The following is a 14,908-nucleotide window of genomic DNA, read 5'->3' on the forward strand; positions in this document are numbered from 1 at the left end:
AAATGCTTTATTTCAAATGTTGCCTCAGTCATGGTGTCGCCTCATAGGAATAGAAGAGTAACCAAGCCCCTTTTCCTTGAGGCTGCTTCCTCCACCACTGGAGGAAGCCATTGTCCTCTTATTGCATCCAAATATGTTCTCATTTCTCATGATCTTTGGCCTCTCTGAAGAAGGTTGAAAACCACATTCTGTGGGGAAAGGGTAGATACTTAGAAGACATTTGGATACTATATCAGTTAGTTAAAATGGTAGGAGGTTCTTCTCTGGGGTCTGGGACCCCTTCACCCGAGGGTTCTTGGCCAGGTTTACAATACAAGGCATGAGTTTTCTCTTATTTAAATCCAATCATACAACTGTTAGTTACCCCCATAGTTGCCACATTGACCACTGGGTCTGTATTGTCAGGCTGGTCATGATTGTAGTTCTCAAGGTTCACAGTTGGCAGCACTGTGCTACCCTTCTCCACCAGCAGGCTGCATAGTACCCACCTTTCAACACCGTGGAAGGTGGCCACTGGGAAGGAACTTTTCCAGGACAGTATCCGCTGGATTTCTCCAAGTCCTGTGACCAAAGTGCAGTGCCTTTCACAGTAGGATCTCACCTCAAGTTCCAAAAGACAATCAAAGGCTATTATAGTCTATTTTGGGGGGACCCAGGGATCTAACTCAGGTCATCAGACTGCACTGTGTGTGTATGCAGACAGAAAAAGGAGAGCAGAGGCGATGAATTTGAGGAGTGGCAGGAGGGACATGGGAGATGTTGCAAAAAAGAGATGAAACTCTCAAAATTAAATAACTAAAAGGAAAAGGCTGGCTAACGGGAAGGAGCAGGAGCACTTGCTGCCCTTCCAGAGGATGCACGTTTAGTTTCAGGCAGCCACATCAGGAATCTCATAATCACCTGTCCTCCAGCTTCAGGAAATCTGACGCCCTCTTTTGGCCTCTGCAGGCACCCACACACCACATGTAGCAAACACTTACAAATATAAATAAAAAATATCTTTTAAAATAAATAGTTGGGAGATAGTTTTAAAAGTATACAACATCCTTAGCAATCATGGAAATGCAAATTAAAACATCTTACCCCAGTTAGAATGCCATTTATCAGGAAAGCAAATGCTGGCTAAGATGTGAGGGGAAGGGAAGACCTACTCACTATTAGAGCATGTCTTAGGGTTTCTGTTGCTGTGAGGAGACCCTGTGACCACAGCAACTCTTGGAAGGAAACATTTAATTGGGACTGGCTTCCAGTTGAGAGGTTTAGTCCATTATCATGGTGGGAAGCACGGCCACACACAGGCAAACATGGTGCTGGAGAGGTTCTGAGAGTTCCACATCCAGATCAGTAGTCAGCAGGGAAAGAGTGAGACACTGGGCCTGGCTTGAGCGTTTGAGACCTCAAAGGCCACTCGCAATGACGCACTTCTTCCAACAAGGCCACACCTTTTAATAGTGTCACTCCTATGGACCTATTGGGACCATTTTCATTCAAACCACTAGAGAGTACAAACTGATGTAGTCCACAGTGGAAATCAGTAGACCTTAAAAGGTTGAAAGTAGGACTATGATAGGACACAGCTATACCACCTCTGGGCACACACCCAAAGGACTCTGTGTCCTACTACAGAGAGAGTCGCTCAGCCATATTCTCTGCTGCCCTGTTCACAGTAGCCAGTGTCCTGATTGGTTTACTGCCAACTTGACAGAAGTCAGAGTTTTCCAGGAAGAGAACATTCGGTTGAGCTAATGCCTCCATCAGATTGCCTGTATGCAAGTCTGTAGGGCATTTTTTTTGATTACTCATTGATACAGAAGGGTCCAGTCCACTGGGAACCAGGCCACCTCTTAGTAGGTGGCTCAGGGTAGTATAAGAAAGTAAGGTGAGCAAGTCAGTAAGCAGTGTTCTTCCATGGCCTCTGCTTCAGTTCCTGCCATGAGCTCCTACCCTTCCCTTAATAATAGACTACCACTGTAAGCGGAAATAAACCTTTCCCCTCCCAGGTTGTTTTTTGGTCATGGTGTACATCACAGATGTAAAAAAACAAATTCAGACAGCCATGAAATTGACAGTTTCTTTCAAGTTTCTTTTCTCCAGACTCACCAGCTTTCTCTGAACACTGTTCATTCTGCACTCAGGTTCATTCAGCTGGCCAGTGTGGTGTATCGTCCTTATTCATAAAGCCAAAAATTAATAAATTTCATTTCTATAGAAACTTAAAGCAGTTAAACAGGAAGAAAAATGTACATATTGGATATGTGAGCATTCCAGTCAAATACCTATAAAGCACCAGATGGGGTAGGTATAAAAGATGATTGAAGGGCAACAGAGTGTTGAAAATGTTTTATTAGACATTAAGATTTGGTTTTGATTTAAACTTCAATTTAATTAGCATCTAACTAGATGATTTCCATGGGCAAGAAAAATTTGGAGGATCATCTGCAAAAATCAATCAGTATTGAGTTCATTTGCACTAGGATTTCATAACTTTAAAAATCTGTATATCACTTTTTTTTTCTTAAGTAAAATCATGTGGTGCATGATGTTTCAGTGATGGAACTCATACACCAAGGTAATCCCATGAGATTATGGCAGATCTACAACATCCCCAACACCTAGGTACATAGTCATTGTAACATCACAGTGTAATATAGTCAACAACAAGTAGTGAGGCTGGGACAGATGAGCCCACCGCCCTGCCAGACACAGAACTGTATATAGCACATACAACTATGCACAGTACATACTACTTCACGATAGACGACTTGGTGCTCTGTGTATCTATTCCCCCTCTTTGTTTTAGATTATATACTCCTACAGTATAAAAGTATCCAGCAAAACTTACTACCCAACAGTATGCCTTGTCACACCAGCGCCACATATCCATCCGGAGGCCACAAGTAGTGAACAACTACCACCTATTTCCACCTATTGTGTTAGTCCACTGATTTTTGCCTAAGGGTGCATGCATTTCTCAGAATACATCCCAGGCACTAAGCAATGGATGACTGCATTTGATTTGTTTTACCATCTCAACATTTACTTAAGAAAATAGAGTGTTCATGTCTTAGACTAATTGACGTTTATTATCCTGTGGCTTCTTTCAGACCTTTCCTCAAGTTTGGTGGGTTTTTGTTTAGTAGGTTGTTTTGTTTTCTTAGTGATTTTGTTTCGTTGAGACAGGGGCTCATTGTGTGAGTTCTGGCTCACTATGTAGCTCAGGCCACACTCAAACTTAGAATCCCTGCCTTAGGCATCCAAGTAGTGGGATTAACACACTGGCTCCACTTTTTAAAAGAAAGATTTCAGTTCTCTTCTGCCATGTGGGTCCCAGGGCTCTAACGCAGGTCTACAAGCCTGGCGAGGAGCGCCTGTGTCATGCCCTTTCTCGTTGTTAAGATATTTTCTCCTTAAATAATATATGGGCTTATTTCCATGTATTCTCACTAAACATCTTTTTTTTTTTTTTCTCCTGTTAGGTTTTGTTGTTGGTTCTTTTCTTTTTTGAGTGTCCTGCCATGTATCCCAGGCCAACCTTAAACACACAATCCTCCTGCCTCAGCCTCCCACCAAGTACTGGAGTGACGGAGTGACAGGTGAACATCATCAAAATAACCACACTCAATTCTCACAGGACCTTTGGCAGTTGAGATTTTATATAAAAATTTGTATGTTTCTGAGTTTGGGAAACCCTTGAGGAAATCTGCTCTCTCTACATCCTAAATCTTTTCTGCACTGAGCAAAACCAAATGCCTACCCTTCTTAGAGTCAAATGTGTTGCCTACTCAAGCAAGAGTATAAAATTCTAGTAAAAACAGTGTGCTTTATTTGCTTAAGACAATCAACCAGTCTAGGATTCTAGCAAAATAGCATATTCTTTCCTATATTGGTTAAATACAAGAATTGTGTTTTCATCTGTATGGCGAGGTTACCTAGATTGGTACCACCTGGTTATAATTGACCAATTTTATTATTTTATTTATGTATTTACTTGTGAAAGACGGGGGCAGAATCTCTGCTTCAGGCTGGCTTCTTTGAACTCTTGGTAGCCAAGAGTGACCTTGAATTCGGATCCTCTGACCTTCACTTCCCAAGCAAACTGGGATTACAAGCATGAGTCACCACAGATGGAACCCCGGCTTCCTGCAGGCAAGGCAAGCACTCTACCAACTGGTTTACATCCACAGTCCTTCCTTAGAACTTCATTGTGCTAATAGTGGCCCAGTTCATTACAAGTTATAGATATTATTTTATATGAAGTTTGTAGGTTGTTTGCATATAATAAAGATGAAAGATGGGTAGGTAAAATTTAATGTATGCATTTGACTTACATTGTGTCAGTGATTACACAATGAAAATAAAGATGAACCATGTTACCTAGAGAAACAGTGTCTGTTTTGTCCCTATTGCATTTATAATTTGTGGGAAAACAATTGAAGGTTTCCACTTTTGCAGTAGCTGAAGGGGATGTTACACATGTCCTTTAGGTGTGAGGAAAGCAAGAAGGTACAAAAAGTGCCATAATTGTAATTTAGTTAACATTTTAAAGATTGGGGGACTTACTGCATCTTATATTGTAGACAGAGAACCATGTCTTTGCTAGCTTTTCCTCTCACAACAGAGTGATTGTTGAAACTTGTTTTATGTTTTAAAGTAAAATCCTCAAATGATGTTTAAATACTTCAAAGTCTTTTGGTCTTATATGGAAAATAAAATACAGTCTTTAATTCTGAGGATTGAAAATAGAGGACAAATTACTATAGGAAACTACACTGGAATCGTAGATAGGTGTATAGTTGAGTATTTCGGATGGGATTTGCTTATAATATACACAAAATATAATTTCATACATTTTTTTTCTCATTGCAGATGATTTTGAGGGAAGGATCCAATTGTGCGATCTGGATGATTTTTCTTTTTAGTAAAGGAGTGTGATAGTTTTGATTCTGTTCTTTGATTATAGATGTGAGGAATATTCCCACACTCTGCAAAAAGTGTACCATGATGAACATCAAGGAGAAATTGGTAGTTTATGCTGGCTTAAGTGAATGGTTAGAAATGAATACAGAAGTCTAAGGTTGTCAGTCGGGCAAGCTTTTTTTTAAGCCATTTCCTTTCATTCAAGATGTTGGACTGGGAACATAACTATTTATTTATTTACTATAACATTATTTAATGGTTTTACAAGGAAAACTGCTAGAGAGAAGATTCATATATCAAGTAGAAAGGTCAGTAAGTCTGAAACACCTGTTATTAAGGTCTGTGTTGCAAGAATTCAGGAGGGCAGGAATGCACTTTCCTGACAGGACTACGTTGACTTCTGAAGGCTCATAGGCAGCCTTTAAAAGTGTTCTCTCCATTCATCTGCCCCAGCTGTAACTGCTCTGTCTGGACTCGTGTTTGTTCCCTTTCCTCCTCACCCTTTCTATCAATTCCTGCCCTTTAACCCAGGAACCAGATGATTTACATTCTTAGAACAGTGCTCTAGGTATCTCACTACAGTGCTTAAAGTTAGTGATTTGCTAAGGTAAAGAGATTGTTTTATTTGGGAGGATCATGAGTTGGAGGCCAGCATAGCCACATAGCCAATCGAAGCCACCCTGAACAAAAAGAAAAGGATTATTTTTTCATTTACTTATGATGATTTTTAAAAAGTGGTTCCATGAGTAAAACAGACAAATTCTCCGATATAAGCACTGCTGACATGACTGAGCGGCTGCGAGAAAGCAACTTTTTAATAAAAATGACCTGAAGTCTCTGCAAGACTAGAAAAAAACATGTTGAGTGTAGGTTAAAATGTGATTATTAAGATGACTTATTTATTTGTAGTTGTAGATAAAGTAAACCCAAAAATCTAGACTAAAAAAAAGAACTATGCATTATTAAAAGTGGTGGTAATAAAAAATGTATTGGCAGTGGTGGAGAATCCCACAAGTCGTCAAGATTGACATAGCCTTTAATAACTTGGAAAATGTCCATTAGAACTGCCAGCTCTCGGTTCAGACTTATGTCACAGCCTTCTGTGATGCCATGGGTAGTACGGCTAGATGAGGCATTTAAGAGAATTCTTTCAGGCAAGAATTTGTACAAGTTTAGGAATCTTTGGTGTTCCTACTAAGGATAGGTACAGTGTCTTTCTGATAATCTCAGACTCGTTTATCCACAAGATGTGGTTCAGTTACAAGGCTCCAAAGAACCCTGAGCCTGTAAAGGTCTGACTCAGGTCAGAGTAAGCAGGGTTGAAAAGCGAACTTTTCCAAGTCCATTGCTCCTGTCACCTTGACTAAGATATGGCACGTAGAGCTTATGATGTCACCTGCTGAACCTCTTCTGAGCAGAGCTGCAGCACATTAAGCTTTGAGAAGTAACCCTCTGATGTTTAAGTAGTAAAAGGCAGAAGTACGGAAGATATGAGAAAACTGATGCCATGTGTAAAAGGTACCTTACTAACAGTGTTACATGATCCTGGATGGCGCTGATTAGAACAGGGTACAAGGAATGTTTTAAAGATCCATGAAACAATCATGTGCCAGTAAGATGGCATTAAGCTGCACCACGACAAAAGTTATACATATTGTATGTTAACATACACTGAAAAGAAGTGACAGGATTCTCAATATGTTTTAGAAAAGTGTTCTTTTTTTTTTTCTAGTATTTATCACAAGTTTAGACCTGTAAAAACAATACAGGGAAGCATTGAGCACGGAGGATGTTCATGCCCCATATCCAATGTCAAGCTCTCCTTCAGTCTCCTGTTGATGCGGTCTGACCGAGTGCTGGCTTTTCAAATTGTGCCGATCCTGTGATGAGGCACCTGAAGAGTCTGAAGGTTAGGGCATGTGAAATATGGAGCCGGAAGGAAGCATGCTGCTATTCCGTTCGAAGCAAAGGGAAGTGTAGGTCCATAGAACACCTCTTCTTTGCCTTCTCTGCTTACATCCAGTACCTACACCAAAAGAGGGGAAGGATTACTCAAAAGTGCATATGCATGAAAGAGCACCTTAGCCATTACTGTTTTTCTCTCTGGGTATATTAGTTACCTTTTTGTCTCTGTAATAAAATATGACCAAGAACAGTCATGACCAATTTGCCACACAGACTTGCCTACAAAACAATCTTATGGAGGTAATTTTGCATTGTGGTTCCTCTTCTAAGATATTTTTAGTTTATGTCAATTTGACAGGGAAAACAAAAACAAAATAGAACTGACCCTTTTTCAACTTGACATAAAAACATATCACTATTCAACTATAATACTTCCTTGTTCATCCACGAGATCTCATATTAATACCAATATCTCAATAAAAAACACATTCCAAACTTTTAGAGTCCCACAGTCTTTAAAAATTCACACTTTAAAAGTTCAGTTTCTAGGTAACAAGGAGAGTTCATGGGGGGACACCCAGATCTCCCTGGGAAGGGGAAACAGAAGAGATTTTGTGAGTGGACTGAGGGCAGGTGGGGATGGGAACATGGAAATAAGACGGTTGGTTACATCTACATGATCAGGTTGGGGTGGGGCACGGAGAAGAGTGATGAGGGGGACTGCTGGGGAGAAGCCTGGCACAGGGGAATCTCCCTGAAGTCTATGAGGAGGGCCCAGCTTAGACTCCTAGCAATAGTGGGCAAGTAGCCTGAAACTGGCCGTCTCATCTCCTGTGACCGGATTGGTGCCTGGCCCAGTTATCATCTGGGAAGCATCATGCAGCAGCTGATGGAGGCAGATGCAGAGACCCACAGCCAAACAGTAGGTGGGGTTCAGGAATCCTGTGGAGGAGGAGGAGAAAGGAATGTAGGAGCCAGAGGGTCAAGGACACCATGGGAAGGCTCACACATTCAACTAACCTGGGCTCATAGGGGCTTGCAGAGACTGACCTGACAATCAGGGAGCCTCCATGGGACTGACCTAGGCATTCTACATATATGTTACAGTTGTGTAGGTTGGTCCTCTTATGGAACTCCTAACAGCAGGGTGTCTCTGACTCCTTTACTAGCTTTTGGGACCCTACTTTTCATACTGGGTCGCCTTGCCCAGTCTTAATACATGGGGAGATGCTCAGTCTTACTGCAATTTGATATGCCATGATTTATTGATACTAATAGGAGACCTGCCCTTTCCTGGATTGGGGGTTGGGTGAATGGGGGAGAAGGACTGGGAGGCAACTGTGCCCAGGATGTAAAATAAATAAATGAATTTTAAAAAACTCACAGTTCAAAACCTCCTTAAAATACCCAAAGCTTCTAAACGGGGCTCCTGTAAAATCAGAACACAACTTGGACACTTTCTTACTCCAAGGGAAGCACCAGGGCACAGTCACATTCAAATCATAGCAGAACCCAAGTCCAGCAATGTAAACAGCTTAATGTCTGACATCTGGGACTCGAAATCTTCTGGGCTGTGGCTCCATTTCTCTAACTCTGATGTTTGCAGCACACACAGCTTGTCTCCTAGGCTCAGGCTGGCTCCACCCTACAGCTGCTGCTGCTCTCAGCAGTCATCTCATGGTACCAGTATCTCCAAAATGCTGGAATCTCCACTGTAACTGGACTGCACCTTCACCAGGAGCCCCTTCTGTGCTCCCTTAAGGGACTCGGACTCTGCCACATGGTGTCAGGTTTTGCTGTTATCAGCTATTCCTCCAGTCCTGGAGCTTCTGCAACTGAGGCCGAAGCTTCACCAATGTCCTCCTATCCTGTCCTCTCACGGTAAAACCTCACCTCCTCTCAATGACCCTTTCATGCCTTCAATGCCAGTACCACCTGAGAAACATTTATACATTACCAAATTCAGCTGCCAGTATGAGATATAGCCTGCCTCCGAAGCATAGCTGCTGACTTTGAGAAAACACTTCTTGGAAGATTTCACCTTTGTGGTGCTGATGCTGGCCTCTTCTTTAGTCAGCACTAATTTCTCAGCTCCAGCTAACTAGGATCAATTGTTCCCAAAGAGCAAAGGTTCACTTTACTGGTTCTGGTCTTTTGTTAATCTTCAACCCCAGCTAACCAGAACAATGGTTAATTCTTAATTCAAAATATTTAATGACTTGATAAGGTCTTTTAGGGACTCTCAAACTTCCCTCTGAAACTTCCCAAGCCAGGCCTCCATCAGGTTTCTCTTCTTACCTCCCATAACAGATCTCTAAGCTCTGAATAGTCAATGCCTTTTCCAGCCCAAAGTTTAAATACCACATTTCTCCTGAAAACATGTCATCAGGTCTGTCACAGCAATACCCCCTACACTAGTCCTGATCTCTGTCTTAGGGTTTCTCTAGGTGTGATAAAACACTATGCCCAAAAGCAATCTGGGGAGGAAAGGGTTGATTTCAGCTTACAACTCCTAGGTCACACTGCATCACTAAGTGAAGTCAGGCTAGGAACCTGGAAGCGGGAAATGAGCAGAAGGTGTGGAGGAATGCTGCTTGCTGGTTGGCTTGCTCCTATGGCTTGCTCAGCCTGCTTATGTACTCCAGGACCACTAGCCCAGGGGTGGCACCACCCTGAATGGCCTGGGCCCTCCCACATCAATCACTAATTAAGAAAATGCTTGATGGGCTAGCCTACAGGCCTGCCTTATGGAGGCATTTTCTCAGTGGAGGTTCCCTCTTCTCAGATAACTCTAGCTTGTGTCAAGTTGACAAGATGAAATACCTTCTCATACCTCTTCTGTCTCAACTCCTTGGGTTCTTTCCCCCACCCGCCAGAATATCAACTTACCTCTGTGTCTAAGACAATTGATCATATGAAAATATGAACTCCTTCCCAATAACCAAACCATGATTGTTCTCCTTTTTGTTCTGCTTCAGTGTCCTTGTTGGTTTCAACTGCTCATCCTAAGGGATCTCCTCACCTACTTCCTCTCCTTGAAGGCTTGGATATTTTTTTCTGTCATCAATATAGACATAGCCAGTATGCCCTCTTCCGGTCTGTTTCCAACCTCTTTTTCAGATAGCCTAGTTGAAAATAGCTATCCATTGCCTAGCAGTTCCCTCCAGGGTTAAAACCCTCCATCTTGCAAGGAAACTTTTTAAGACACAGAATGTAAAAGGGAAGAAAAACAACAGGATATTTTAGGACAGGATGTATGCATGGAGGTGAGACAATGGGGTGTTCTAAAAGGAAGTGAAACACTTCCATCCTGAAAGGAAGCTCCTTAAAACAGGAAGTAAACAACTCCAAATGGCTTCAGGAAGTCCCTGAAACTGACCTGATTCATTAATCCTCTCCTTCCCCAAAATGTATAGAAACAATAAAGACTGATGAGAGTCCCTCTTGGCCAGGTTAGGCTTCCCAGATACTCACACAAGCTGAGCATCAAGGAGAGACTCAGCCCCAGCAGCCAGAAAGAAAGAAAGAGAGACCAACTGCCTGGCCGAGTCTCAGGCCACCTGAGGCACTCTGAAAGGACACTATCCAACCTGTTGAGGTACTGGAAGGCTGTGTGGTGAGCACCAGGTTCCCAGCTTTTGGGAACTATCACCCATGCTGGGGTGGGCTTAGGTGACACAGTTGTCTTTGAGTCATTTCTGCTCCTATAAGTAACCCCTCACCCACATTCCCGAAACTCCAATAAAACTTGCTGGTTCACCAAATTGAACTTGGGTGTTATCCAAACTTTGGTCTGTCATTAGTTCCCTGTGTGGAGTGAGTAAACATTTGCTCACATCTCCTTGGGAATAGTATCACACAACAATTACAGTCCTCTTAAACCAAATAGACTTATGTGTAGGTGTTCTCTAAAACTGCGGAGTTCTGAGCCTCCTTATTACCAAGAAAGGAGGAGCTTCTCTTCCTCCAGGAAGAGTGCTACTTCTATACGAACCAGTCTGGAGTGGTGGGAAATGCAGACAACCCCCCCCCCGCCCCCACCCAGCCTTAGCATCTGAGCTCTGCTGACATTCCAACTCTAGGGGACAGTACCCAGCTGGGGATGCTGGCTACCCTGGCTGGCTCGTCCCTCGTCCTGGTAGTCTTTGGGCCCTGCCTTCTTAGTTTCCAAGCCTATTTTGTATCTGAGAAACTGAATTCTTTTATTAAGGTCATCACCAAAAGGCATGTCAACAGCATCCTCCAAAATTTCTAGCAACAAGTTACAAGAGCAACGACTGTGCCTATCTCAGAAATGTTGACAAGAGCCATGTCGTTTTGGGAGGCTCTCCCATTTGGATTAAACAATGACAATTCATGAAGTAAAAGAATTTGTTTAGATTCTAGCGCTCCCTGGCCTATGGATTCTCCAGAAATAGAGGCTATCACAGATGTATTGGTTACCTACTCTCTTTATGCCATCTCCCTAACATTGGCCAACCTCAGGCTGAACATGAAAACATTTCAGTCCTCCTCTCCTTTTCCTTTTGGGCCCCACAACTAGCTCAGCCCGGAAGTGGATTCCTGGCTCTGGTTCTTGCCCTAGAGCCCCCTCTGCAGGCCTTTTCCTGAATAATGCCTGTGCTGTTCTGGAATCACTCCTTCCCTTTGTGGTTCCTTGCCAACCATTTATCAAAACCATACAAAGGTTAAGTACTGCCTTCAATTTACAAAGAAAAACAAAAATTAAGTGACCTTCTCAAGGTAACTTGGCCGTAAATGGTGGACCTAGCCATTATTTTAATCCAAGGAGGTAGCCCAGAAGAGCAAGGACAATAATTATTGCCTTCCCCGCTAAAGAATACATTTATAGAAGTCAAAATAACAGTGAGGTAATCACCCTGAGAGCTTTTGTGTGGTTCCCTGGGCCAACAGCGACTGCATATGTTAGGCAGATGTAATGTATTTAATCTGGGAAGGAAAAAGAAAGCTTTTGGCAGATTTTCTCCAAAACACTCCCCTGTAAACTGGCAGGAAGAAGACGTGTGGGAAACAGCCGTGCCAGATTGGCAGCATATCCTCCAGCCAAGAGGAAGTGATAGGAAAGGAGAACAACAGTAGAATAATCTGGAAACAGACGAATCACCTGCACACTCACAGCTGCCCATATGTACTAGTCACCCCAGGCACACCAGATTAGAGTCAGGCTACATGCCAGACATCCACCTTCATGCCCACAAAATTAATAAGAGTGCCTTCATTTTTGTTTTGTTTTGTTTTGCAGGATCTATACCCAGTAATTGTATTACTAGTGGTTCTAAACCTTCATATTTAGACAAATATTAATGTAAGAGCTTCTCAGCTTTCCTCAGTCTGTGCTGTCCTTACAGTGAATGGAGCAGCATATGCTAACTTGGTAGTAGTTGAAATGGCTTCTCGTGTGTCACCCCAGGTAGCTGACCCCACAAATGACTGTTAAATGAACCTGGATTAGAGGCCAGAGGATCAGTCTGTTGAGATAAGAGTATTGGCTGGTATTTTCAAAGGGAAAAAAAATTAGTCCTGGGTATTAATGAGAGAATCTCTGAACCATTTAACTATGGTCTTCATTAATCAGCCCAGCTATTAGACTACTGGTTTCTAAGTTAATCTTGGATTATGAATCATTGTGGTTTGTGACAAAAATTTAAGCTTTGATAGTTTTAGTGTATGTGACTCTCACCACCACTCTGTAATTTTCCACATGTTCTATAATTAGAAACTTATACTGTCTAACCAACATTTTCTTGTGGTCACCATTCCCAAATTCTATGGCCTTGCTTTTCTACTGGTTATTCTCCCAGCAGGTACTAATCATGCTAGGGAAGTGGCCTGCTTTTAAACACTTAGCTGCTCTCTCCAGCCATTAATATGTCCTGTTGGTACATGAAAATAAACAGATCTGCAGTCAACAACAAAGCAAAAATTTGTGAGCCTTAGTTAAGAGGAAAAGATACCCAGCAGTTAATTGCCAATAGCTGGAATGCACGATGCATGATCTAGAAGGCAATATTGTTGGGGTTCAAGAGATGGCTCAGAGGTTTAGAGTGCACACTGCTGTTACAGAGGAGCAGAGTTCAGTTCCCAGCACCCATGACGGGGAACTCATAACTATTTCTAATTCCAGCTTCAGGTTAATCCAACACCTCTAGCTTCTGTAAACACATGCACTCACATGCTCAGAGGCACATACATACATACATACATACATACACATCATTTAAAAATGAATCTTTAAAAATGCTATTATCCATGAAAATTTGCTTTACAAATGTCTCTCTAAGTGATAAGCTATATGCTGATGTGGGCACATCTATTAATTGTAAGGGTTCTTATAAATGTCTATTGGTCTAGAGACATGGCTCCATGGATAAAGGGCTTGGCCTGAAAGCATGAAGATCAAAGTTCAGATCCCCAGAACCCATGTAAAAATCAGACTGGTATAGTGGTCAATTCTAATTCCAGCACTTGGGAGGCAGAGACAGGACCTGCCCATGAGCTGGGTTGCTAGCTGGAGTAGTCCTAACTAGAATTTCAAGTTCAGTGAGAGATCTTGTCTCCATAAATAAAGTCAAATACAATGGAGGAAGATACCGGCAAGCAACTACAGGGCTCCATATGCAAGTATACCCATACACACATGTGCCCTACACACAGGCGAGCATGGGTACTGATGCACATCCCCACCACACAGGCACACAGCAATGTCAAAAGTGAAAGCAGGACTGGTGAGATGCTTTAGTGGTGCCAATGCTTGCTGCCAAGCCAGATGACTTGCGTCTGCATGGTCAAAGAGGATCAACTCTGCAGGTCATCTGACCTCCACATGGATACCATGGCTGGCAAGTGAACGTGCCTCGAACATACATACATAAATGTAAAAAAGTATTAAAGAAAGAGAAAACTTTTTCTCAAGTTTTTCTAGACTTTGTAAATAAGAGTGCTAGCCACAGGGATAGACAAAGTTGCCCAGACACTAGATTCTGTTCATCAGTATGGCTACTGAAATACAGAATTACCTTTTTTTTTTTTAAGAAATATACTGATATATTTTATTATGTGATCTTAAAGGTAAAATTCATTCCATTTACACAAGCACTTATTAAAACTTCAAAAATCTGTGTTTTTTTTTTTTTTTGGTATTACCTTAATACTGAGGAAACTCTGGAATATCATGTCCTCAGTGGTTTAAAATATACTTGCACACCTGCGTTTCTTGAATAAAATTTGTGCTGGAATAACCAGACATTACTAATAATGAATCAGTGGACAAGCAGGATGGAGAGATGGCTTCATGTTGATGTCAAGAGCACTTGCTGCTCTTGTGGAAGACCCAGGTTTGATTCCCAGGGGAATCTGATGCTCTCTTCTGGCTTCTGTTGGAACTGCATGCATGTGGTACCCAGACATACATGCAGGCAAAACACTCATGCACACAAATAAATAATTAAAAAGTTTTGAAAAGTTTAGTGTACAAGGTTAGTGAGCCACTGAATATTTGGAGATAAAACAAATTATATCACTATGAATTGGCTTTTGGTTTGGTTTGTTTTTAGAATGTTCTGTCTTACACATTAACTTGCCAAAATAGGAGACTTGAAAAAGTTTTGAGGTGTGACCACATTGTGCTCTCCTAAAGTTGACATGTTGGAAGATTTTCTTGTTTTTCTCTTAGAGTATTAATTTACCTCTTGTTCAAAGAGCCAATCCAGCATTAATATTAGTAGAAATATAATCATGTCTTGACTTTCGCAACTTAATGAAAATGCAAACCTAATTCCACTGTAGAAATGATCTAATGACATTTCGTGGGCCACTTACAACACAGTATTCTGGCACCACGGAACACTCCTGCCCAATCCAATGTCTTCGCAGTTCTGAACAGTGCGAAGGAAGACCCAAAGGACTGAACACTGCAAAACACATGCTTGGGTGAAGCCAAGCCCCACCTCGGGAGAGAACGGTGCTCGTGTGTTAGAGCCAGCTGCTGCCTATGCTCACATTTGTCTATGGTGTTACTGTTTCCTCGTGACCACCTTGCTCCTGTTTTTATTATCTTCTACTTTGA

At 42.0% G+C, this 14,908-nt stretch overlaps 1 protein-coding gene across 3 annotated transcripts in view; it reads right to left on the bottom strand.

The window, feature by feature from the left end:
• Positions 1-2,325: 2,325 nt before the first annotated feature.
• Positions 2,326-14,908, bottom strand: part of Klhl32 (kelch like family member 32) — a 217,847-nt gene continuing 205,264 nt past the window's right edge. For 2 of the 3 annotated variants that reach the window (XM_006979249.4, XM_042270937.2), the window contains one exon: positions 2,326-6,943. In XM_006979249.4, coding sequence (XP_006979311.1) covers positions 6,782-6,943 — 162 coding nt within the window. In that variant the 3' untranslated portion in view covers positions 2,326-6,781. The remainder of the gene's footprint in view (positions 6,944-14,908) is intronic. The other variant, XM_042270938.2, reaches the window with a different exon arrangement.

This window comes from Peromyscus maniculatus, chromosome 2, assembly GCF_049852395.1.
Source record: "Peromyscus maniculatus bairdii isolate BWxNUB_F1_BW_parent chromosome 2, HU_Pman_BW_mat_3.1, whole genome shotgun sequence".
Taxonomy (NCBI): Eukaryota; Metazoa; Chordata; class Mammalia; order Rodentia; family Cricetidae; genus Peromyscus; species Peromyscus maniculatus.